General features: G+C 47.4%; 1 protein-coding gene across 6 annotated transcripts in view; it reads left to right on the top strand.

The window, feature by feature from the left end:
- FIP1L1 (factor interacting with PAPOLA and CPSF1) overlaps nucleotides 1-26489 on the top strand; it is a 510903-nt gene that overhangs the window by 181599 nt on the left and 302815 nt on the right. For all 6 annotated transcript variants that reach the window (XM_069201295.1, XM_069201279.1, XM_069201288.1 and 3 more), the window contains exon 7: nucleotides 20313-20443. In XM_069201295.1, coding sequence (XP_069057396.1) covers nucleotides 20313-20443 — 131 coding nt within the window. The remainder of the gene's footprint in view (nucleotides 1-20312; nucleotides 20444-26489) is intronic.

The following is a 26489-nucleotide window of genomic DNA, read 5'->3' as shown; positions in this document are numbered from 1 at the left end:
TGGCATTGATCGGGCTCCGTCGTCTGCGATGGATATGATTTTGGGGGTCCTAGATAGGTGCCACCCTGGCGTGCTGACGTCCGTACTTTCTGCACCAACTAGCGCTGATCAGAAGAAAGAGCTACCCCTTAGTCACTTTGTGACTGTCTTTTTTCGACTTTTGTCAAAGCTTTTTTGAGTATTTATTCTCCTGGTGCGTCAACGGATGTCTTCTCGTGAGAGTGGGTAGAAGTCCTTCAGTTCCTTTCACTGGGTGATGTCCATGACGGATCCACACCTCGTGTGCCTTTGTCTCTGGAGCGCAAGCCACAACCTGAAGTTATGCTCTGAGTGCCAGGCCATTGATCTAAAGGCTTTGAATAAGCAGTCTCTAAAGCTGATGGTGGCCTGGTGCTCGGCTCCGTGTAAGTCCCGGTCTCGGACGAGAGGAAGGTCTGGCGATCGGTCACAGAGCACCCCCTCTTCGTTGTCCCACTCAAAGTCCTCCGGCTGATAGATTAAGTTGAGGTATAAGAAGAAGGTGAAGCGTTCTTCGACTTCACCTCAACTACTGGCCGGCGTAACGAGGGATCAGGAGCATCGTCAGTCTAGGCCTCCCTCTGTGGACCCTTCGCCTAGTATGACTCCGCACCACCCTGAGTTTCTGGGTGCCGGAGCAATCCTTGCCCAACTCGAGGACTTTTATGAGGCCATGCCCCTCATTTTTCAGCAGTCCAACTCTGCTGGCATGCCTTCAGGACCCGCGGAGTCGGAAGAGACCGCTTGGGCTTCTGTGCCGGTGGCTTCAGCTTTTGCTTCAATGGGCACCCATGGATCTGTTACTGGATCCGGACCGGTGCCATACACCTTGACCTTCCCGGATCTGTTACTGGATCCGGACCGGTGCCATACACCTTGACCTTCCCCGACACTGGTCCCGACATCTGTGCTCTCGGCCTGTAACCTCACTGCCGACTCCAGTGCGGTTGTCGTACAATGCCAAATCTGGTGCTGACAGAGATCTTGCCCCATGTGTCGGACTCTGAGCCTTATTCCTTTGGAATAGGTTATGGGGGGAATGGGAGGGGTCACTGGAACCTTTAGAGTACCAGCTTTAAGACTCCATGGACCGGCATATGGCCCTGGATGAAGCAAGTGGGCTGGATACCTAACCAGATACTGGCATGCTCTCTTCCTCCTCCGTGATTATGGAAGTGGGAGCTTGATATTCATTGGTGGTGTGGAGAGCAGCCAAGGTCCTGACCTTGAGCTGCTTTCAGTGGCAGTCAGGACTAATCTCTTGACATAGGTGATTCAGCATAGGGCTTCATACTCTGCACCCTTGCTTCACTTTAATGAAGCCCTTACGGATGTCCTACTGGATACCTGGTCCAAACCCAGCACAGGGGCTCCTGTGAACAGGGCAGTTGTCCGCAGCCGCCATCGCCCTGCACTGGGTGACCCAGGTTTCCTGACGAAACACCCCACCCTTGAGAGCTTGGTTATCCAAGCCTCTGCTTCCCAAGGTGAGTTCCCTTCCGCACCTCAGTATACAGAATCCAAGAGATTGGACACACTTAAGAGAAGATTATTTTTTTCCCCCAGCCTGGCAGACAGTCTGAAAAAGCTACTCCCTCCCCTTCGAGAACATTTCTCCATCCATGCCGCCATCCTACGATCGGATGGCAGAGGATCATTTGGCACTTCTCTGAGAGGGAGTATGGCTCTCTTGGCCAAGGGAGCCATAGAGAAGGGTCCCTGTGCCAGAAGTAGGTCGTGGTTGTTATTTACGCTACTTTCTAGTGCCCAGAAAAGACAAGGACCTTTGCCCTATCCTAGAACTTTGGTTCCTGAATCTCTTTCTCAAAAAGAAGTTCAAAATGTTCACTCTGGCTCAGGGTCTATCTGCCCTGGGCCTAGGAGACTGTATGGTAACGTTGGACTTGCAGGATGTGTATTTCCATATCTCCATCCTGCCTGCCCACAGACGTTACTTGCGGTTCACGGTAGGCCACAAGCACTTTCAGTTCACCGTGCTAACTTTTGGCCTTACCAGCGCCTCTTGGATGTTCACCAAGGTGATGGTGGTGGTCCCAGCTCATCTGTGATTAGGGGTTTGTTTTCCCTATCTCGATGACTGGTTGTTGAAGGCTGGTTCGCCCCAGGCTGTCATCTCCCACTTCCAGACTATGGCAGACCTCCATTTGGTTCGGTTCACTATAAACATGCCAGAGTCACACCTGACTCCCTCTCAGATGCTCTTTCATCTGAGTTGTTCTGAATACAGTATAGTTTCAGGCTTATTCTCCCGAGCGGCGAGTCCAGGATATTCAGGCTGGGATACTGATTCAGCTTCAACTTGGATTTCTGTAAGAATGACTCTGAAGCTGCTGAGCTTCATGGCTTCCTGCATCCTGCTGGTGACATATATACCAGGCTGCATATGTGGGCTCTCCAGTGTGAGCTGAATTTCCAGTGGGTGCAGTATCAGGGAAATCTCTCTGACTTGGTGCAGATCTTGGAGGGAATTGCACAAAATCTACAGTGGTGGCTAACAAACCACAATTGAGTCAGAGGCAGATCCCTCTCCTTTCCCCAACCAAATCTAACAGTAGAGACAGATGCATCACTCCCGGGGTGGGGTGGCCCCTTGCGAGAGGTGGAGATCAGAGGCATCAAGTCTCTGACAGAGTCCGGACTCTACATCAACCTGTCGGAGCTTCAGATGATCAGACTAGCATTGAAGGCATTTGTTCCCGCTCTTAAAGGGAAGGTAGTACAGGTGTCCAAGGACAACACCACTGCCATGTGGTACTGCACAGGCAGAGTGGGGTTCCGGACCCTTGTTAAGAGGCTCTGCGCCTCTGGATGTGGCTGGAGCAACAGGGTATTTCCCTGGTAGTTCAACATCTGGTGGGTGTAGGAATCTGGCTCTGTATATATATATCAAAGTAAGATATAATGTGTACAGAGTCCGGTGGGTCCCTAGAGACTTTACAGAGGCCAAAGTACAGAATACTGATGCTCTCTTCTGTGGTAATGTGGGCGAGCAGTTTAGCTTATCAGAGGGTAGTGCTAAGCATTTGTTGCACAGAGTCAAGAAATAAGGCACTTAATGACCAACTCTAGTCAAATGTTTATGTATCAAAAAATACATTTTTAATTTATTTCTAGAACCAAAAGGATCTTTGTTGCAGGTAAGTACAGTTTCAAGAATGTATCACTTTCAAATATCAAATGCACTTTGTTTGTAAATCACAGTTAATAAGGGTTTAAGGTAAGCAGTGCTTTCCATTAGAAAAATTAGACAGTGCAAAAATCATTGAAGGCAATACAGACCTAAGGGAGGAAAAGTACAAGTACAGTTTACAGGTAAAGTACTTGATTTACCATCCAAGCCTTCAGGGGTTAAGGTGTCCACAGTATATGGTTCAAGGGAACACCAAGAGTGCACCACCAGCAACACAGCCCCACCAGGTGCTGAGGTCAAAGGTGGTGCTGGGCCCCCAGTGGAAACCAGTGGACACTGGGGGTACTTAGAAAGAAATGGTTTGCAGGTTAGTACCCACGGCTTCAGGGCACAGGCCTGGAGTGTTTAGGTCAGCACTGGTGAGGGGGAGAGAGGAGCACAGGTCAGCACCAAGCATACACCCTCAGCAGCTGCAAACACAGCGTCAGGTGCCCAATGCAATTCAGTGAGGAACTCTGTGTTCACAGAGAGGCTACAGACTTGGTCCAGGGATTCTGATGAAGACCAACGGCTGGACAGGTAAGTAGAGATCCCACTTTAGTCTGTGGACCGTCGGCTGGATTCTGCAAAGGCAGGGGGCTGCGGGTGCAGGGGTATCTTTGGGCATCTGGAATCTTCACTAGAACCGGTCTCAGTCAGGAGGGTCTTCTGGATTCAGGCTGCAGGTGTCGTCATGTTGGTCAGTAGGGATCAACTCAGGGTGGACTCTAGGTCAGAATCGCCTGGGGACCTTCTCTGCACCTGCGGGCCACGTGGACTTGGGTTGTGGGCGTCGTCGCCTGGAGTCTACTCTGCTGGTGTAGCTCTTCAGTCCTCCTCCTTTAGGTCGCCAAGAATCTGAAGAGCAAGGTTCAGAGTTGCCCCTAAATACTAGATTTAGGGGTGTTACAGGGGTCAGAGGGCACAACAGCTAATGGCTATTGTCTCCGACGGTGGCTACACCCTTCCTTTGTCCACTCCCCTTGTGGATGGGGGCACATTTGTAACCCTATTGGCTAACATCCTCCAAAACAAGATGGAGGATTCGGTCAGGAGGGGTTGCCCTCAGCTCTGTGCACCCTAGGGGTGGTCCTAGCTGGGATGGGCACACCTCTTGATGTTTACTAATTTTCCCACCTGACCAGCCGCCAAAAGAAGGTTTTGGTCTGGGTGGTGGGCATTTCCACTAGGTGGAGTGCCCTGGGGCAGTGCAACACAAGGCAGGAGCCTTTGAGGCTTACCGGCAAGTGTTACATTTCCTGGAGGGGGTGAGTTGTTTGGGGGGTGTGAAGCACCTCCACCCAGAGCAGGCTTTGTCCCTGACACAGCCAGTGTTTTGTAGGCATGGCACCCAGGGAGGGGTGCCCAAATGACTTCACCTTTTTCTCTTCATTAACTCACACAATCTGCAAAGGCAGTGTGCTTGTGTTTGGTGAGGGGTCCGTTATGGTGGCACTTACGGACCATCCTTGGTCACAGGGCTTTTAGTACCACTGGTACCTTTTACAAGGGACATAGCTATGTGCCAGAGGTGTGCCCATTGTGGAAGCAATGGTACAGTTTAGGGAAAGAACGCAGGTGTTGGGGCCTGGTTAGCAGGGTCCCAGCACGCACTCAGTCAAGTTAGCATCAGATATCAGGCAAAAAGTGGGCGGTGAGCATGCATGCCAAAAGGGGCACATTCCTACAGTGGGCTCTCTGAATGCCAGAGCGAGCAAACTCGGCTGACAATCCTTATTCTATCGTGAATGACGTCTCGATCTGGAGATGGTGCAAAGTCTCTTTCAGCAGTGGGGAGCTCCTCTGGTATATCTGTTCGCCTCCTGATAGAACGCTCAACGTCAGCAGTTGGAATATCCAAGGCGACAGTCTGCATTGCTTTTCGTCTTGTGTGGAACTCAGGCCTTCTGTATGCCTTTCTGTAAAGAAATGGCTCCTTGTTGCAGTTACCCCCCACTTTTTGCCTGATACTGATGCTGACTTGACTGAGAAGTGTGCTGGGACCCTGCTAACCAGGCCCCAGCACCAGTGTTCTTTCACCTAAAATGTACCATTGTTTCCACAATTGGCACAACCCTGGCACCTAGGTAAGTCCCTTGTAACTGGTACCCCTGGTACCAAGGGCCCTGATGCCAGGGAAGGTCTCTAAGGGCTGCAGCATGTCTTATGCCACCCTAGGGACCCCTCACTCAGCACAGACACACTGCTTGCCAGCTTGTGTGTGCTGATGGGGAGAAAATGACTAAGTCGACATGGCACTCCCCTCAGGGTGCCATGCCAACCTCCCACTGCCTGTGGCATAGGTAAGTCACCCCTCTAGTAGGCCTTACAGCCCTAAGGCAGGGTGCACTATACCACAGGTGAGGGCATATGTGCATGAGCACTATGCCCCTACAGTGTCTAAGCAAAACCTTAGACATTGTAAGTGCAGGGTAGCCATAAGAGTATATGGGCTGGGAGTCTGTCAAAAACGAACTCCACAGCTCCATAATGGCTACACTGAATACTGGGAAGTTTAGTATCAAACTTCTCAGAATAATAAACCCACACTGATGCCAGTGTTGGATTTATTAAAAAATGCACACAGAGGGCATCTTAGAGATACCCCCTGTATTTTACCCAATTGTTCAGTGCAGGACTGACTGGTCTGTGCCAGCCTGCTGCTGAGAGACGAGTGTCTGACCTCATGCGGTGAGAGCCTTTGTGCTCTCTGAGGACAGAAACAAAGCCTGCTCTGGGTGGAGGTGCTTCACACCTCCCCCCTGCAGGAACTGTAACACCTAGCAGTGAGCTTCAAAGGCTCAAGCTTCGTGTTACAATGCCCCAGGGCACTCCAGCTAGTGGAGATGCCCGCCCCCTGGACACAGCCCCCACTTTTGGCGGCAAGTCCAGGAGAGATAATGAGAAAAACAAGGAGGAGTCACTGGCCAGTCAGGACAGCCCCTAAGGTGTCCTGAGCTGAGGTGACTCTGACTTTTAGAAATCCTCCATCTTGTAGAAGGAGGATTCCCCCAATAGGGATAGGAATGTGACCCCCTCCCCTTGGGAGGAGGCACAAAGAGGGTGTACCCACCCTCAGGGCTAGTAGCCATTGGCTACTAACCCCCCAGACCTAAACACACCCTTAAATTTAGTATTTAAGGGCTTCCCTGGACCCTAGAAAATTAGATTCCTGCAACAACAAGGAGGAGGACTGCCTAGCTGAAAACCCCTGCAGAGGAAGACCAGAAGACAACAACTGCCTTGGCTCCAGAAACTCACCGGCCTGTCTCCTGCCTTCCAAAGAACTCTGCTCCAGCGACGCCTTCCAAAGGGACCAGCGACCTCTGAATCCTCTGAGGACTGCCCTGCTTCGACGACGACAAGAAACTCCTGAGGACAGCGGACCTGCTCCAAAAAGACTGCTACTTTATCCAAAGAAGCAGCTTTTAAGAACCCTGCAATCTCCCCGCAAGAAGCGTGAGACTTGCAACACTGCACCCGGCGACCCCGACTCGGCTGGTGGAGAACCAACACCTCAGGGAGGACCCCCGGACTACTCTAAGACTGTGAGTACCAAAACCTGTCCCCCCTGAGCCCCCACAGCGCCGCCTGCAGAGGGAATCCCGAGGCTTCCCCTGACCGCGACTCTCTGAAACCTAAGTCCCGACGCCTGGAAAAGACCCTGCAACCGCAGCCCCCAGGACCTGAAGGACCGGACTTTCACTGCAGAAGTGACCCCCAGGAGTCCCTCTCCCTTGCCCAAGTGGAGGTTTCCCCGAGGAAGCCCCCCCTTACCTGCCTGCAGCGCTGAAGAGATCCCTTGATCTCTCATTGACTTCCATTGCGAACCCGACGCTTGTTCTAACACTGCACCCGGCCGCCCCCGCGCCGCTGCGGGTGAAATTTCTGTGTGGGCTTGTGTCCCCCCCGGTGCCCTACAAAACCCCCCAGGTCTGCCCTCCGAAGACGCGGGTACTTACCTGCTGGCAGACTGGAACCGGGGCACCCCCTTCTCTCCATTGAAGCCTATGCGTTTTGGGCACCACTTTGAACTCTGCACCTGACCGGCCCTGAGCTGCTGGTGTGGTAACTTTGGGGTTGCTCTGAACCCCCAACGGTGGGCTACCTTGGACCAAGAACTGAACCCTGTAAGTGTCTTACTTACCTGGTAAAACTAACAAAAACTTACCTCCCCCAGGAACTGTGAAAATTGCACTAAGTGTCCACTTTTAAAATAGCTATTTGTGAATAACTTGAAAAGTATACATGCAATTGAAATGATTCAAAGTTCCTAATGTACTTACCTGCAATACCTTTCAAACAAGATATTACATGTTAAATTTGAACCTGTGGTTCTTAAAATAAACTAAGGAAAGATATTTTTCTATACAAAACCGATTGGCTGGATTTGTCTCTGAGTGTGTGTACCTCATTTATTGTCTATGTGTATGTACAACAAATGCTTAACACTACTCCTTGGATAAGCCTACTGCTCGACCACACTACCACAAAATAGAGCATTAGTATTATCTATTTTTACCACTATTTTACCTCTAAGGGGAACCCTTGGACTCTGTGCATGCTATTCCTTACTTTGAAATAGCACATACAGAGCCAACTTCCTACACTTTCTGTTCATACTACTACAGCCAGGAGTTGTCAAGAAGATCAAGAACGACTGGGCCCAAGTAATCTGTGTGTCTTCGGACTGGGCACAAAGAGCCTGGTATCCTGAGGTATTGAGCATGGCTATCGATCCTCCGATCAAACTGCCCCTTTAGGAGGAACGTCTGTCGCAGCAGCAATGGAGGGTTCTCCACATGAACCTGTCAAGTCTGCCTTCTTGTGTGGCAACAGCTGACAGGTTTTAACATTCCACCCGAAGTCTGTAATGGAATCTTGACAGCCAGATGTCCCTCCACCAAAACGGTTATACGCCTGTTCGAAGAAATCTGTGGCATGGTGCACAGACAAGTCTATTGTCCCTCTTTGTGCCCCTCTTTCTGAGGTCTTGTTTATCCTTTTGTGGCTCAGCAGGGCTCTGCTATGGGCATTGTCAAAGGTTAGCTGTCTGCCATTTCTGCTTTCTTTGCGGTTGCCTGATCAACCTTCTTTGTACAAGTCTCCAATTGTAAATCAGTTCCTTAAAGACCTTACTCAGACATTTCCTCCATCTTAGTTCATTATGCCCTAATGGCATTTGAATTTAGTTTGGATATTTCTGATGTGTGCTCCTTTTGATCTTCTCCACAATTGACCTCTCAGGCTTCTCACTCTGAAAACAGCCTTCCTTATGGCCATTACATCTGCCTGCAGGGTGCCCTATCTCTCTGTCTTTCCTGACAAAGTGGTGCTTGGCACTAGGTCCTCCTTTCTACTAAAAGTAATTATGCCCTTCCATGTAGGCCAATTTATGACCTTGCATACTTTTTACGCATCCTCGCATCCTTCTAAGGAATAGGAGAGACTCTACCGTCTGGATCCACAAAGAGCATTTGTGTTCTACCTTGATTGTACCAAAGAGTTTCCAGGTGGATGATCAACTCTTTGTTGATTATGTGGGTGCATAGAAAGGTTGGGCAATGCAGAGAGAATTATCTTCATGTGGGTCATGCTCTGCATTAAAATGTGCTACGCATTGGCTAAGAAGCAACCCCCTGAGGGCTTGCTTGCTCATTCTTCCAGAGCTAAAGCTGCGGGGAAACGCCCTGAAGGCCGACTCCGGAACAACAAAGTCGTGGCCAACGAAACCGGAACTACCCTTTCCTTAACCACGACTTAGTTGTTTTGTGCCTTAACCACGCATGTGCTGAACAACGCACATGCGTGGTTGAGGCACAAACAAGGGAGTCGGCTGACTAGGACGACGAGGCGGTGACTCGGGTAAGTGGGGCGGGGTATTTTCAGTTTTAGGGGTGGGGGGTCGGGTTTTAGTTTTAGGGGTGGGGAGTCGGGGTATTTTCAGTTTTGGGGGGGTCGGGGTTTTAGTTTTAGGGGCGGGGGTCGGGGTATTTTCAGTTTTAGGGGTGGGGGTTGGGGTTTTAGTTTTAGGGGCAAGGTGGGGGGACGGGGTATTTTTAGTTTTAGGGGCGGGATGGGGGGGTTGGGGTTTCAGTTTTAGGGGCGGGTGGGGGGGCAGGGTATTTTCAGTTTTGGGGGCGGGGTCGAGTTTTAGGGGCGGGGTGGGGGGGTGGGGGTATTTTCAGTTTTAGGGGTGGGGGGGTTGGGGTTTCAGTTTTAGCGGCAAGGTGGTTGGCAGGGTATCTTCAGTTTTAGGGGTGGTGTGGGGGTATTTTCCGTTTTAGGGGCGGGTTGGGGGGTTGGGGGGTTGGGGTTTTAGGGGTGGGGGGGCGGGGTTTTAGTTTTAGGGGCAGGGGTGGGGGGTCGGGTATTTTCAGTTTTAGGGGCAGGGTTTTTTTTTTTTTAGGGGTGGGGGTTGCAGTGGTTTTAGGTTTTAAGGGTGGGTTGGGGGGGTCGGGTAACTAGGGGCGCGGTGTGGAGGGGTTGGGAGGTTTAGGTTTAAGGGCAGGGTGGGAGGCTTGGAGTAGTTTTTGGGGTTGGGGTACTTTAGGTTTCAGGGATGGGGTGGGGGTTGGGGTTGTTTTAGGTTTTGGGGGTAGGGGGTAGGGTGGGGGTCGCGGTAATTTTAGGGAGGAGGAGAGGGGTTGGGGTAGTTTTAGGGGCAAGGGTGGGGGGGTTGGTGTGGTTTTATGGGGGGGGGGGGGGGGGTTCGCAGTAATGTTTAGGGGTGGGGGGCCAGGGGGGTCGCATGCAGGAACAATGCATGCCTATCACTAATGCCTTTACCAGGAATGCCTTTACAACAAAAAATTGTTGTTAAGGCATTCGTGGTAAAGGCATTAGTGGTAACAACAAGGTCGTTGTTCCGACCTCGTTGTTCAGGCATTCGTTGTTCCGGCAGGCGTAGTTCCGACATACATTCAAAGCTGCGACCACTGTGTTAGCGCGTGGAGTTAGTCCTTGACATCTGTCAGGCGGGAATGTGGGCATCTCTGCTCATGATTACTAAGGACTACTTCCTGGATAGTCAGGTTTGTAGGGACCGGCACTTTGCCAGTTCAGTCCTGCAGGACTTTGTAGTATGATCTTAGGTCGCAGACCGAGCCCTGGGGGGTGGGGTATTGCTGGGGTATTGCTGGGGTGTAAGGACCTGGATTCTAGTTGCAGTAGCCCCTCCCCTAAGGCCTCCCCCCCACCCCCCTCTCCTAGTTTTAGATGCAGCAAGTGCACTGGTCCCCCGTGCCAGTGTTCCTTCCCTAAAACAAGACACCTGGTCATTCACCCCCTGTATGTCCCTAGTAAATGGTACCTGTAGGAAAGGGCCCTGTTTCTTGGCATGGTTACCCCTATTTTCTGCCTGTTGTCAGTGTATTAGGCTGTGTTCACTGGGATCCTGCTGACCAGGACCCCAGTGATTATGCTGTCTCTTCTAAATTTGGTTTCTACTAACCTTTTCTCCCCACAATTGGCATACTGGTGCCCCCATGTAAGTCCCTAGTATATGGTACCTAGGTACCCAGGGCATTTGGGTTCCAGGGGATCCCTATGGGCTGCAGAAGTTATTCTGCCACCCATAGGAAGTCCATGCAAAGGGTTCTGTAGGCCTGCCATTGCAGACTGCGTGAACTGGGTGCACGCATCCGGTTTCACTACAGGTCACCGCACCAGGTCACCCCTCTGGTAGGCCCTCTCAGCCCAGAGGGCAGTGTGCAGGTACCTGTGTGTGAGGACACCCCCTCACCAGCAGAGGTCCCCCCACAAACTCCAGCCCCAATTTACTGGACTTTCTGAGTGCAGGGACGCCATTTTATATGTGTACCGGACATAGGTCACTACCTATGCCCAGCAAACTCTGAACCTAGGCATGTTTGGTATCAAACATTTCGGAATCATACCCCAATACTGTTGCAAGTATGATTCCATGCACACTGGGGGTTCCTTAAAGGACCCCCAGCATTGCTGCCCCCCTGGTCTTACAGGGTTTTCCCGGGCGGCCCAGCTGCTGCCACCCCTTAGACAGGTTTCTGCCCTCCTGCTGCTTGATCTGATAAAGCCCAGGAAGGCAGAACAAAGGATTTCCTTTGAGAGAGGCAGTAACACCCTCTCCCTTTGGAAACAGGTGTGACTGGCTTAGGAGGTGTAGCCTCCAAAAGCCACTGGTTTTGCTTTGAAGGGCACATTTCGGTCCCTCCGTGCATAAACCAGTCCACACCGGTTCAGGGACCCCCAGTCCCTGCTCTTGCACGAATCTGGACAATGAAAGGGGAGTAATCCACCCCCCCTGTCCATCACCACCCCAGGGGTGGTGCCCAGAGCGTCACCAGAGGGTCGGTCCCTAGGTTCTGCCATCTTGATTCCAAGGTTGGCAGGGAAGTCTGGGAACATCTGAGAAGTCAGGAAGGTGATGTCAGAGGCACCCTCTGATAGGTAGTTACCTGGTTAGGTGACCAAGCCCCCTCTTTGGGCAATTTTGGTCTTCGTCTGGGATGGGTCCTCAGATTCGGCTTGCAAGACTCCAGCAGGACTCCTCTGTAACCTCTGCTTCGACTTCTTGCCTCTGGGACTGGACCCTCCAGGAACCCTACAAACTGCAGATCCATGAGGAAGTCCCTTCTGCAACATTGAACCTGGAATTCGTGCAAGCTGTGCAACATTTCCCCAGCTGTGCATCCTAAGAAGACTGCAACTCTTCAGCCGGAACAAGAAGGAATCTCCCTTGGGGTGAAGGCAAAACTCCCCTGTAACTACAGGTACCTGGCTGCATTGACTACTGGCTGCGTGGATCTCCCCTCATCCTGAGTGGCATGGGTCCTGCATCACGGGTGGTGGTCTGGAGAGTCTCCCTTGGCCCTCTCTACCAGCTGTTGCACTTTGGTGGTGGTAAGTCCTTTCCACTCCACGCAAGACAGTATCACTGTGCACCGTGTCTTTTGCAGCTACCAAGGCTTGTTGCTTCCCCTCCAAGGGGAACTTCAGGTGATGTGTAGCTCTAGCCCCCAGCACTCCCTCCTGCAACTTCTGGACCTCTGCGTAGTCCTCCGTAGACCTGGGAGCAACATCTGTGGTTCTGTGTGGGCTGGTTCTGCGACTTCTGTGTCCCTGCCCTGTGGGTGCTGCCTCTGCTCCTGTGGGCCTTCTGTGATGCGGAGGGTCCCCTGTGCCTCCCCACCTGGGTAGTGTCCTCCTGGACCCTGTTGGTCCCCGGCAGCACCTCTTTTCCCCCAACTGCAAGTTTTCCTTTGCCAAAGCTCGTTGGTGAAAATCTTTCACCAACACCCATCTGCAATCCAGCTTCCAGCGTGGGACACCTTTTGCATGCATCAGGAACTCTTCTCCAGCTTCAGTGCTGACCTGTCTTCCTTCTTCGTCGACCAACTCCAAAAGGTACCTCTTCTTCTATCCCTGGACTCCAGAGACGCTTCTGGACTTGGTCCTCTCTCTCCACAGGTCTCTATCTTTGATTTTCCACTGTTGCTTCCTTGCAGACTGTTCTGGGTGTCTTCTTTCTCTTCTTTTCATCCTTTGGGGGTGGTTTTGGGGAAATCCATTGTTTTACTCCTACATTCCTGGTCGCTGGGGGGTACTACATTACTTACCTGTGTGGTTACTACTCCCAGCTCCCCTCTGCACAATTTACTTACGTAGGTGGGGGTCCTATGTCGCATTCCACATCCTTAGTTTATGGTTTGGGCTCCTGCTAGGGCTACTATTGCATATTGCTACTTTACTCTTGTTTTCTAACCTTTTTAGGCCTATTACGGTTTTAGTGTATATCTGTAGTGTATTTACTTACCTCCTATTGGAGGGTTGCCTCTCTAGTATTTTCTGATTCTATGTTTAAAAAATAAAGTACCTTTATTTTTGTACAACCAAGTGTTTTCTTTCTTGTGTGTAAGTACTGTGTGACTGTAGTGGTATTGCTTGAGCTTTCCATGTTTCCTGTATAAGCCTTGGCTGCTCATCCACAGCTACCTCTAGAGATCCCGGCTTCTAGACACTGCCTATACTTCACTAAGAGGGGATACCTGGTATAAGGTGTAAGTACCATAGGTACCCACCACACCAGCTTCCTACGTTACCCCTGGTACCTAAGGCATGGGTACAGAAGAGAGCCCTTCAGAGCTGAAGCACAACTTGTGCCACTCTAAGGGACCCAGCACCCACCCTTTGCAGACTGCCATTGCAGGCTGCATGACAATGTGCTTCCATAATTGAAAACACGACATGGCACAAAGCCTGCGTACCATGTCCCCTAAACACTGCACGCAATATATGTAAGTCACCCCTCCAGCAGGCCTTACAGCCCTAAGGCAGGTTGCTTTATATTACATACGTGGGTATATCTGCAAGAGCAGATATGCCCCTACTATGTCTTTGTCAATTCTGACACATAGTGTGCAGTAAAGCCATTTTAAGTACATGTGTTGGACACTGGTCAATACGAATTCCCCAGCTACATGATGGCGTCACCCAAACTAGGGAGGTTTGGAATCAAATCTCTCAGAATAATAAACCCTCACTGATTCCAGTGATAGATTTATTTTAAAAAAATGCTCCCAGAGGGCACATTAGAGGTGTCCCCTGGAAACCTTCCAGCTACTAGTGTGTTGACTGACTGGTCTTGACCAGTTCAGCCACCACAGATCTTTTTCACTGGGCAGAGGTGTTAACTCCTCATTTAAGGGTTTTTCATTAGTATAATTTAGCTTGACTTGGTGCATGATTATAACTAGTTCGTGCATGATATTATTAACACACTGACTTTTAGGTGTACTTTAATTTTGTGGATTGGTGCTTACTTTCATATCACGAGTTATCTTGTTTGGACTGGACTTTCCCTGCCTATTTAAGTAAAGATTGGTGTGTCTTTACTGTAAGATTTGTATATTTTGATATTCTTGGAGCCAATTTGTAATTTTTATATTTATTCAGAATCTAACCAGTGGTCCATTATTTGTTTTAATAGTTTCGCATTGAAGAAAGTGGTCCTGATATTGTTTGTTTCCACCAAAACGTGCATCAGCACAGGGATGCACTTTTGTTAAAATGAATGCTTCTCTGCTTCTGGCTATTGGACAATAATGCTTTTTCAGACTGGTGTTTATATTCAGCAAACATTTTGCTGTTGTCTCTTATCAGATAAATCCGGTATTTATAGCCAATTATATATTTTTTTAAAGAACAGGAGAATCAAACCAGGGGTCCATTAGGTTTTTTAATAGTTTCGCCCTGAAGAAGGTGGTCCTGAAATTGTTGGTTTCCACCGAAACGCACGTCGGCGAAAAATCTGGATCATTAGAACATACTTGGAGCATCAAACTGTCATGATCAGTATTTCCGAACTATAATTATGGTGAAGAACCTAGATTGCTAGCACATATCTGGATTGTAAAGCTGTGCGTTACTAAATTATAGTGTCTTCAAATATTTTTAAAAAATGAACAACGTGCTTGGCTAATGCACAGAATGAACTGTAAAAGAAATTTAGGCATCAGCATAAGACTGTCAGATCCAATGCTACATTATAAACTAGTGTTAATATGAGCAAATTATTTGGATTATGTTTGAGCAAAAAGCCTAGCACGTGCGCTGTGAACAGCAATACTAGACCATAAGATGAGTAGTCTAATAATCATTACAAGAAACTGATAACTTATGTTTCTGGTCAAATTCTATTGCTTTGCATGGAATCGTTGTTTTTTTATGGTATGTTTGTATTATGTATGTATGTTATGTATGGGCAATTTTGTGATTGAGGCGAGTATATGTACTTTTGGACCTGCATTTGGCTACATTGTTATAGTGTGGTATACATTATTGTTCCTTTTTTCTTACTTAAAAATTCATATGTTTCTTTATATGGTAGATTAAGATTTGTATATCAATTAATACAGTATATCTGGATATATATTTTTGTATAGTTATTTGGCGTTTTGGCTTCAAGGATGTTTTTTCTAATCAAGGAGGTTTTGGTACCCGCAATAACACTATAAGAGAGGTAATATTTTTTTTTTACTGCTATCCTGATATATATTCCCACAAAGAGGAGCTGAGAGGGAAATAAGTAGGTCAGAGAACTTCTATTCATAAACCAACAAAAACAGTGATTTCGTTCTCCAACAACAGCCAGCGTGATGTGCTACAGATCACACCCCATCAACTTTAAATAACTTTTCTAAGGTTTTTATCAGTTTTCATCTGGTTCATATGAGTATGATTAGTGTAAAATAGTACAGCGGTTGTTGTAGTAAAGAAAATATGTAGAAGACACCTCTAATAAACAACCAAGTTTTGAGCTATTCAATAACGATTCAAGCAGCCTGGGCTTCTCATCGGCGTGCTTCTATGTGTGCAGGGGTGTTTAGCTTTGTCAAAGATCATACGGCAGGAAAGCCTAATGTGTTTCAGAACCTCCCGCTTCAACGTAGTGTTCTTGGCCCTTCATCTAGCTTGTTACTGTGTGACCAGTAAATTAACAAGGGTTGTCAAAGTCAATGGGTCTTGTCTATGCAGGAGCAAAGGGCTTTGCCAGTATGTTTTAGCCATGTAGTACACAAGTGTGGCTGCTGTTCAGCATGGCTAAAAGGTATTGATGTAGAGGAGAGTTGGGTGGAGTGGTGTAGAGTGGAATTGCGAAGAGTGGAGTTGTGGAGTGGCATAGTGGAGTGGAGTAGGGTGGACTGGTATGGAGTACTTTGGCATAGTGTTGCAGTGGCATAGAATTCAGCAGTATACACATGCAGTGTTGTAGATTGGAGTGTTGCATAGTAGCATGGGGTGTCGTTGCATGGTGTAGTCAATTGGCGTACAATATAATGCCATAGAATGCAGTGACGTAGGGTTGAGTGGCATACAATATAATATCTTCTCAGAAATGTATGGAGTGCGCAATCACCAGAAGGTCTAATGGCGCAGAGGTGGAGAAAGCAATAATTATCAGCAACATTAGTCATAAATGTGTCTGAACAGCCAAGTTTTTAAGAGTTTCCTAAAACCCCCATAATTGGCTGATGATCTAATGTCGGGGTGGGAGGAATGGTACTCCTCATGTGGGGAGCCATTACAGAAAAACTGACCCCTCCTAGCTTCTTCCTTTTACTTTTAGGGACAGTTAGTAACCTCATCTGAGATGGCGGGTAGGAATATGCTGAGTTCTTGAGGACATAAAAGCTGGGCATTTGCTGTGAAGGGCTTTGAAGACCATAGAGGCAGTTATAGAAACTGATCTCTGGGCTACTGGAAGTTTAGCTTTTTCAACACAGGCTTCGTATGGCAGTGTCTTGGTTGGCAGAAGACCAACCAGGTGGCCTAATTTTGAGTCAATCTGTGGCTTAAGCCAATAGGGAGTCCCTAGATAATGGTTAACGTAGTCAGTCCGAGTCAGCACTAAGGCAATAATCATTTGGATGACAGCATCCACCGTGAAGTATCTCCTGATTTTCCTTATTCTCCGGAGTAGGAGAAAACAAGAGGAAGAGACAGCACCTAGCTGCTGCTTCAGGGATAGATCCTCATTGATGAGAATCCCAAGACTTTTCACGGCTTTCTTGAGTGTCAGGGGTGGGGGGGGGTGCAGCAGTCCCATCCCAGAGGGCCAAAAGGAAGGATTCCATTGCTGCATTTTGTTCTTCGTTACCACAATTTCAGTATTGTTGGATTTTTGCTTCAACTGGTGGCTATTCATCCAGTTCCGGATATATAGCAGTGTTTTGGAAAAAAGCCTGAGATTCAGTAGTGTTGTCATTGGTGGAAATCAGCTGCATATCATCAAAGTAGTTGTATATTTTCAACTTTTGCTTCTGTAAGAAATGTATCAGTGGGCGAATTTAGAGATTGGACAAGTGAGAGAAAAGGGAGGATCCCAGAGGAGGATCTGCAATTTAATTGGATCTTAGCTGAAAGAAAGCTGGGTAGATGGACCGATTGAACCCAGTCTCTGAGAAAGGAGGCCAACCATTCAAGGGCAGTACCCTCAGATCTGAGGTGCTGACACGGTTGATCAAAATAGCATGTTTGACCACGTCAAAAGCTGCTGAGAGATCTAAAAGGACCAGTGCCTGTGTGGTGCTATTATCAGCTTCTTTCCTCCCATCATCCTTTACAGAGATGATAACTCTCTCAGTTGAATGGGAGGAAGGCAGCCTGATTGGTGTCAAGAAGACCAGAATCCTCCAAAAAGGAGCATAAATGGTGAGATACATGGGTCTCTAGATGTTTTGCAAGATAAGGAAGCAGTGAGATAGGTCTGTAGTTTTTCAGTGTGGCCGGATCCTTCCCAGGTTATTTCAACAGAGGGAGCTCGATTGCCTCCTTAAAATTTTGAGGTACCTTGCCCTGATTAAGGGATAGACTGAGAAAGGAGATGGCGATCTCAGGAAAAGAGGAGAACGCGGTTTTTAGAACATGAGGGGGACAGATATCTTTCAGAGTGCCTGATTTAACTATGTCCATCAGCTCAGTAAAAAGCTCTTTGGTGATAGGCAGGGAGTGCCAAAAGTTTCTACCTTCTGAAGAAGTGACAACTGTGTTTGAGCTGGGTAGGATACTGTCCTTAATTACTTTTATTTTCTCAATAAAAATGAGCACAAGTCGTTGCATAGATTTTGCATGGGTGCCGCAGGTAAAGTGATTCTATCTGGGTTGGAAAATTCTCTGACAGTTTGGAAGATTCTTGGATTTGTTTCCTGAATTTAAAATATTATTTGAAAAAAAGTGGGTAGGTTTTGCCTCTAGAACTAGAATTTTTGTAAGATTTTAGCCGTTACGCAAGGACTTTCCTACTTGCAGGTAGGTATTTAGCCATTTCTGTTTTGCCTGCTGGAGTTCAGGTTTTGCCACAGAGTGCAATTGCGTGGAGTCGAGTGGCGTACAATATAATGTCAGAGTGCAGTGGCGTAGAGTGAACTAGTGTAGAGTGCAGTGGCTTACAGTGCATTGGCGTAGTGTTGCACAGTGCAGTGACATACAGTGCAGGGGGTAGAGAGCAGCGATATAGAATGCATTGGTGTACAATGCAGTCTTGTAGAATGCAGTCCTGCAGGTTAGAGTGGTGCAGAGTAGAGCTGCAGAGTGCAGTGACAGTGGTGTGAAGGGGCATAGAGTGCAGTGGTGTGGTGGGGAGTGCAGTGTTGCAGAGTAGGGACATAGTGTTTTTTGGATACGTAAAGTGCAGTGGTGTAGAGTAGATTGAGAGAAGAGGAAGTGGCAGAGTAGGTTGTTTCTGAGTAGAGTGAAGTGGCATAGAGTGCGATGATGCAGGTCCGATGAGTGGCATACATTGAACTGGCGTAGATTTCAGAGGTGTAGAGTTGAGTGCTACATTGGTATAGTGTTGGCATAGGGTACAGTGGCTTAGAGTGGCGTAGAGTGCGGTGGCGTGGTGCAGAGAAGTGCAGTGGCGTGGAGTATAATTCAGCGGCATAGTGTCGTGGAGTGGTACAAAGTTGAGTGGTGCGGATTAGAGTGCAGTGGCATAGTGTAGTGATGTGGAGTGGTGCAAAGTTGCGTGGTGCAGAGTAAAGTGCAGTGGCATAGAGTATGCATAGTGTGGTTGACACTGCCATTACAGACAACACTTCTTCAGTTGAAATGACTATCACATTTGCACAGACACAAGGTTTTAGTAATACAACTATGCAGCATTCAATCAATGTGTGGAAATGGCATCACCTAGTGTAGTGGTAAGTTTTGATCATATTAAAGTATTTATTTCCAGCCTACTTAAAAATTAACAAAACTTGTGCTTCATTTAATTTCTACGTTCGTTACTCTGATATATTCTGAAATACTTGCAGAGTTCATTTAAATGTTGTTTTGTGCTACAAAAAAACATTTACCTGCCCAAGTATCCATAAAGTTTGTCACATAAATATTCTCACTCCCGCTTTCAGAAGATAGAGCCCGACATTGGACCTCTGTCTTTGAACGCACAGCAAATGTGAAAAGCTAGAAACGATTTACTCACCTGTTTACAGAAAGGGACACTTGTGCAAGAATACAAGGGGAGTTTGTGTGAAAAGGCTTCTTACCTTGAGAAAGACACTAACCTTGAACAGCCTAAAACAAAGCCAGAAAATGTGAATTACAAAGCCAATGGTAAACAACAGGCGAAATGCTTCCCCAGGGAGACTTTCTGAATGCCCACGGGTGTTTTTTTCGCAAACTGTCTGGTAGGCTTCCATGTAAAAATGTGTCCTAGGCACTATTCTACCTTTTTATTCATGCTGTCCCTGGGCACACAATTAAAACCAGAGAAGTACATGTTCTAAGCTGTATGTTTTGAATGGCCAACATGTTTCATTGCAAAGTATTTAGAGGTAATTCATCTGCATGAGAGATCTGCGGTGACACCCGTTAGTCCAGTCTACAGTAGTATGCAAAAATTATATAGGGCAGATAAAAATCATGACCCTAAAGTAGATATTTGCTTTAAGACAGGCAGCTGTACTTTATCGATAATTGCTGACTGTCCACAGGGTGACCACCTACCAGTGGACAGCTATACCACCTGGTGTTGAGTCCTTTGCTTCATGGCCACTTGTATTGTATACAACCACTTAAGAATTTGAGGTACAAGGAGACAAATTAATTGATAGACCCACTATTAAAAACAGCCCTCCACACTGCTTAGGTGTCTGTGCATAAAAACAGACAAATACAAGTAGCATCACGAGTTTTGAAGGCATTCATAAAAGTCAGTTCCCATAGAAATGTAAATCATGCTGAATTAGCCACATCGCACCAATACAAAATACAGCTTTGTATGCATTCAAATATCACTCTCTCGAAGTCCGCTAGTGGTAACAGCGAGCCTGCATCATGACACTGGGTGACCCCCTTTCTTTCTGATAGAAAGGGACATTACTACTTCGTAGAATAACACAGAAAGCACCTTTAAAAAAAAAAAAAATGCCAGTTTCCACAGGTGAGTCGGTGCGTTAAGGATTGTCAGCAAGTTAGAGGTTCAAAGTGGGTAAAGCTGATGAACACCAGGCTACCTAACTTAATTGTGCTGCCAGTGTATATCTTGATAAAATGCTAACTCTGCATTGTCTTCATAGAGGATTAATGTCTCAGCCGTGTTCTTTTTCTTTGTTTTTAGGTGCGGACCTCTCAGATTATTTCAATTATGGTTTTAACGAGGATACTTGGAAGGCATACTGTGAGAAACAGAAGAGATTACGAATAGGACCAGAAGCATTACCTGTCACGTCAACAACAAATAAAATTTCGGTACAGGAATTAGAAATTCTTAAGGATTACTTCAATTTGCAAACATTGTGTGGAGCCTGATCATCCTGTTTGTATAGTTTTTAAAGTTTATAATTTCATTACTTTGTTGTGCAACATTGATGCTGTTTGTTTTGATCTGAGACTATTTCACTTGTACGATTATTGGTGTTTAAAGTAACACGACACCATTGTATTGTATCAATACAAACCTAAGTCATTTTAGTACCTTAAGGTAAATTGTTTTTAATTTATGAACGCTTTTTTCAAGTTTATGCTTCCGAAGTTTTGCTTTTCATTGTGTGCAAATGCTTTTCTCCTTAAGTGAAGTTATGATTATGTAGACATTGTTATGCATTTGATATCGGCTCCGTTATTGACTTCAGCAGAAGCTAATGCCTAATAAAGAAACTTAAACTGAATAACAGAACTGAGCTTTTGATCAAGGGGCCAGTGCAGCTTACTGTTGTAAAAAAAAAAAAAAGTGCCCGATAGCCTGCTTTGTCTTAAATACAATCCACTTATATTTAAAAGAAAATGAAGAACTTTGTCATTGAATCTGCATCGTGATTGAAGAGTGATTTCACTGACCACCATAGCGGTTACCATCTTTTTCAGCTAAACAATCACAAGATTGATCAATACAGCACAGGAACAGGATTTACTGGCTCAGTGTGATTTAGTTTAACAGTGCAAAAGAGACGTTTAGAGAATGGTGTATTCATTGTTGGCAATTTTATTTAACATACACTTAGTACAAGAAGTAAGTGTACGTTGATCATCTGTATAGCTGTTTGGAAGAGGCTCCTCAATGTATCATTGTTCTGATGCATACTGCTACCTGCACTTTCCATACATTTTGAATAGCAAAAAAAGTTGCTACAGTGCTCCTGCAGTGGTAGGTGGCGCTCAGCTCTACTGACATCTGGTTCCGTCTGATATGATATCACTAGGGCCAAATAAGAGCCAGTTTGAATCACTGACATCAGTTCTCTTTTTTTTTTCCATTTGATTTTACTATTATCCTGAATACAGTTTTTATATTACTTAAACATTTGTAGTTAGATAGATACATTCTGCTGAACACTAAGTCATGCTTCAAACCCCTATTGTTCCTCCCACAGAAATGTCAAGTATGAACCCTTACACATGTTGGTTTTGTAGTGCCTGGACCTAAGGACAATTCAAAGTAGTGTAGCCTCATGTGCCTCAAAGCCAGCTCTAGGTCACTGCGCAATTCCCCTTCTCGGGTGGCCATGTCACCCGAGTGTCAGATCCAGCTGCCACCCCAGTGCCAGTTAGGGCACTCACACAAGCCATGTTGTCACTGTTTCTTAGTACTCCTTCTCTGCCTGTGTGCTTTTGTGCCCCCATGTAACCTGCGGGCTCCCTGCCAGGACAACGGCTGGTGGGATCCCCACACATCCCACCACCACAAAATGCCTAGCAGACTCCAATGGGCGCTGATTCCACTAGTAGCTCCTCTGCTGGCACTCTTCCATCTCCAATGCAACTAGCTTCACACCCCATGTCAGTGACTATGGTTATCCTTATATGCTCAATGAGGCAAATTCAAAGGTTAGTAGAGGAGGCCCGGTATAGGTAATTGTCAGTGCTGGCTTTTGTCAATAGTCTAGTACTATAAATGGGAGGATTTGGGTGCACTGTATAATATGGCTGGGTAGCCTTATCATGCAGTACACTCTCAAATACCTTCTTGGGTTGAGTCAGGTGCGTTTAGTCAGCCTTAACGGCAACCCTGTGTAGCTGTGGCTGCAAGCAGTAAGACTTAGCAAAGGAAGAATGTGTAAAGCATTTAACAGCACCAAACAACAAAATAAGAAAGTCACACAACTCAAAAGAGGCAAGACGCCGATTTATAATAATAGAACTAGGAATTTACCTTAATGATTAAAGTCGCTAGAGGGTTCCAGAGATACAGATTTTAGAAGCAATAAACAACTTTTAAATCAATCACAAACAAGCATTGGCCAACAAAACGTTTGGAAACTTTTGAAAAGTTTGAAACACTTAGTACGACAGCTCTGGCCTGTGTTGGGCGACCAAGTCTTGCCGGACAGAGCCTAGGGGGCCAGAATAGACACTTTGGACAGTTATCTGGCCACCAGAACATTTTTAAAGCAAGACCCAAACTTTACAGGATGACTGACATATACAACAATGTAGTGGTCTGATGCTGAGGGATGCAGACTTAGATGCCCAATAATGTGCCTAATGTGCGGTCCCTGAGGATGAAGTCTGGGCGAGTCCTAGTTTCACAAGTGAGTGGGGGTGACTCTGTCCCGTGATCTCCGGGTCCCAAAGACTCCTCTCTGCAATTTTCCAACAACTGTTTTTTTGCAACACAGCAGTCACAGTTAGAATCTTTGGTGGAGGTTGTTGCCCACCTGGTGTGATGAATCTAGTCACAGCCAACACTCACTAGTCCAGGGGACACAGGTGCACCCTTTGGCGTCCAGTAGCCGCAAACTGTCTGCGGTGGATACCAGAGATGCAGGCTGGGCTCTTCCAGCTTTAACATCCCCAGTGCTGTTCTGTGGCAACAGCCAACTGACCCTTCAAGTCTCTTCTTTGGACATGGGCTGGGAATTAACTTTATCCCAAGCCAGGCACACAGAACAGGGTGCAAACTCTGCAGCACAAAGTGCAGTAGGTGCAGTGGTGCTGATGTCGCAGTCTCGCTTCCAGCTAGTGCAAAGTTGTCTTTTTCGTCCTCGTTTTAAGTCCAGCAGTGACTGAGGTTCAACAAGCTGGGGTCCATACTTATCCCAGGAAAGTGCCAGAGGAAACCATGTGGTCACTAGCCAATAGGCTGCTGGGTCCCATTCTACCTAGTGACAAAGTTCCTGTGGTGTGCGGCATCTGGCTCTCCCAGAATGCCACATTCTTTCCCCTTTCAAGATGGCACAACCCATCCCTGGTCTTGAGGAGCAAGATACCCCATAACATAGGTGTGGCTACCTGGGTCAACACGCCCACAGTAAAACCAGTTTGGTGGCAAGTTTTCCCTTTCTAGCCCTGTCTTCATGCTGTCTACAGGAACAAAAGGCATCTTGCTCAGGCGTCTTGGGGCAGGTGGCCCATCAAAGGCAGCTTTGCCTTTGAAGCTCGCTCGCTCCCTGGGCTAACCCACTGAGTGGACTTCCGGGCAGTGGAGGTGACACCTTGCTGCTGCGGCACTGCCTTTGTTTCCAAGCCTAGGAGTCGTTCACATGTCTCCACAGCTGGTAAGAATCTGGAGTGTGTATGCCATTGTGAGGCTTCTGGCCAAGCAGAGCACTGAGGGGCACCTTTCCAAAACCTGCCCACTATTAGTAATTACATTAATTTCGAACTGGGACTCAGGTCGCATTTAATGCCACAGTTAATTTGGTACCTCACATGACCCAGTATGGTAGTCACAGTCCAAAGTTAGTCGGTGGGGATGTCACGCAGTAACCCTGTACTACCCAATGGCTACCAACTTTAGCTGCAGCAAAACGACAATTTGGAAGTGTTGCTGCTAAGACATATTGTAAAACATGTCTTATTTAAAAAAATATTGCTTCCTGCCTTAGGCCTTCCTTAGGGGAGACTTGCATATGATGTTAAGGGATGGGGTGGCTTTGGCATTGGTTTGGCGTAGGTTTAAATGGCAGTCATACTGGCAGTGCAAGCTCTGCCCTTCCAGTCTGCAGTAGTAGGCTGGGAGTAATTTTGTAAATTGTCACACAAAGGGTGTCACAAACTGCGCTTCAGCCCTGAGTGGACATTCTTTCCAATCAACATATGGGTGAGAGGTTTGGTATAGACTGACCACATCCAGATGCCAGTAAGGTAGCCCATTTCTCCCTCCTGTTAACACCAATACTGGACTACTTAGCCCTCTAAAATGCCAGCGTCTTGATACCTGTGCTTCATCTGTAGTTGGAAATTGAATGCCTTTTGGGGGCTATCATCTACTGAGGTGACTGGTGACTGAATACTGCAGGAAGCTGGGTTGGTGCCTAAATAGGCACTGTGCCCATTGCTTCCAGTGCGGCTGACTGGGCGTGCAGAGGTACCACTGGAGAAGTTTCTGGATCCAGTCTAATGGCTGGGGAATATTTTAAGGTAAGGAATCTATAGGTAGATGGTCTCTGCCAGATAAGACGCTACTGAAGATAAGTAACTTGTTCGTTCTGCCTGCTATTCAGGTACAGGCAGTACCTCAGATGTGGTATGTCAGCAACGAGAGCAGTGTAGGCTCATGCTCTTGCTGCAGGAAGCACAGGATTTGGATTCACGTTTACGGAATACGGATAGTTGTCGGATAGTTGTCACCCATGTGGCAGGCTTCCTATATGACCACCTTAATCTGCATGGTCATGCCTGCCATGAATGCTGTCTGCATCCATAACTTATGGTCTATCTTTGCCCTCTGGATCTCTTTGCCACTTGTGACATACAGTGCCTCATGTGCTGTGTCCTCCAGTTTCCATTGCAGTAAGCACTAGGGAATGGGACTTTCCTCTGTGCTATGCATTTCCTCCAATTCCTGAGTGCTGAGAAAATTGCACCAGGATTGGTCACAGATAGTTCTGATAACTGTGGATGGCCTGCAACATTTCTTGTATGCCTACCTGTTACACCTGCCTCTGTCCTCCCCTTCTGCTCAGTGTGACCCCTATCTTGTAGATGAATGGACAGTTTCTGTTGCAAATTTTTCAGATCTTCCATCTTCAGTCCTAGAGATTGAGCAGGGCAATTTGAGTTCTTTCCATTTTCAGGCAGAAGTAGTAGCCATCATTTTGTCACCATGTTGCCCTCCTACAAACTACCTACTCTGCGTTTTGGGACTGTAGGAAAGTACCCCCTTTCTTGGCATGGTTACCCCCCTTTTCTGCCTGTTGTTAGTATGTCAGATGGTGTCTCCTGGGTTCCTGCTAACCAGGACCCCAGTTGTTTCACTATCCTCTAAATTGTACTTTTCCTTCCTACAATTGACATACTGGTGTCACCCTGTGCAAGTCCCTAGTATATGGTACCTAGGTATTCAGGGCGTTGGTGTTCCAGTGGATCCAAATGGGCTGCAGCAGTTACTCTGCCACACGTAGGGAACCCATGCAAAGGGTTCTGCAGGCCTGCCATTGCAGCCTGCGTGAAATGGGAGCATGAACCCATTGTCACTAAACCAGGTCACTGTAAGTCACCCCTGTGGTAGGCCCTCTCAGCCCAGAGGGCAGGTACCTGTTTGTGAGGGTACCCCTGCCCTAGCAGAGGTGCCACCACAAACTCCAGATCAATTTTCCTGGACTTTGTGAGAGTGGGGATGCAATTTTACACGTATACTGGACATAGGTCACCACGTATGTGCAGCTACATAATGGTAACTCCGAACATGGGCATGGTTTGTATCAAACATGTTGGAATCATACCCCAATACTGTTGCAAGTATTAGAAGTATGATTTCATGCACTCTGGGGGCTCCTTAGAGGACACCTAACATTGCTACCACCAGTTGTACATGGTTTTCTGGGCAGTCTAAGCTGCTGCCATCCCTCTGCTTGATCTGATCAAGCACAGGAAGGCAGAACAAACGATTTCCTTTGCGAGAGGTACGGAACACCCTCTCTCTTTGGAAATAGATGTGACTGGCTTGGGAGGGATATCCTCCCCAAGCCAATGGTTTGCTTTGAACGGCACATTTAGTGTCCTCCGTGCATAAACTAGTCCACACCGGTTCAGGGACCCCCAGTTCATGATCTGGTGTGAAACTGGACAATGGAAGGGGGAGTGACCACTCCCCTGTCCATCACCGCCCCAGTGCCCAAAGCTCCTCCAGAGGGTCCCTCGGTTCGGTCATCTTGTTTCCAAGGTTGGCAGGGAACTCTGGGAGCATCTGATAGGGGCTGACCTGGTTAAGTGACCAATCCCCCTTTCAGGGCTATTTAGGGTCTCTCTCTTGGGTGGGAGTCCTCAGTTTTGGCTTGCAAGATTCCAGCAGGACTCCTCTGCAACTTCCGCTTCGACTTCTGGCCACTGAAACTGCCACTGGACCCTCCAGGAA

Source organism: Pleurodeles waltl, chromosome 1_2 (genome assembly GCF_031143425.1).
Source record: "Pleurodeles waltl isolate 20211129_DDA chromosome 1_2, aPleWal1.hap1.20221129, whole genome shotgun sequence".
Taxonomy (NCBI): Eukaryota; Metazoa; Chordata; class Amphibia; order Caudata; family Salamandridae; genus Pleurodeles; species Pleurodeles waltl.
This window is presented reverse-complemented; position numbering and strand designations above follow the sequence as displayed.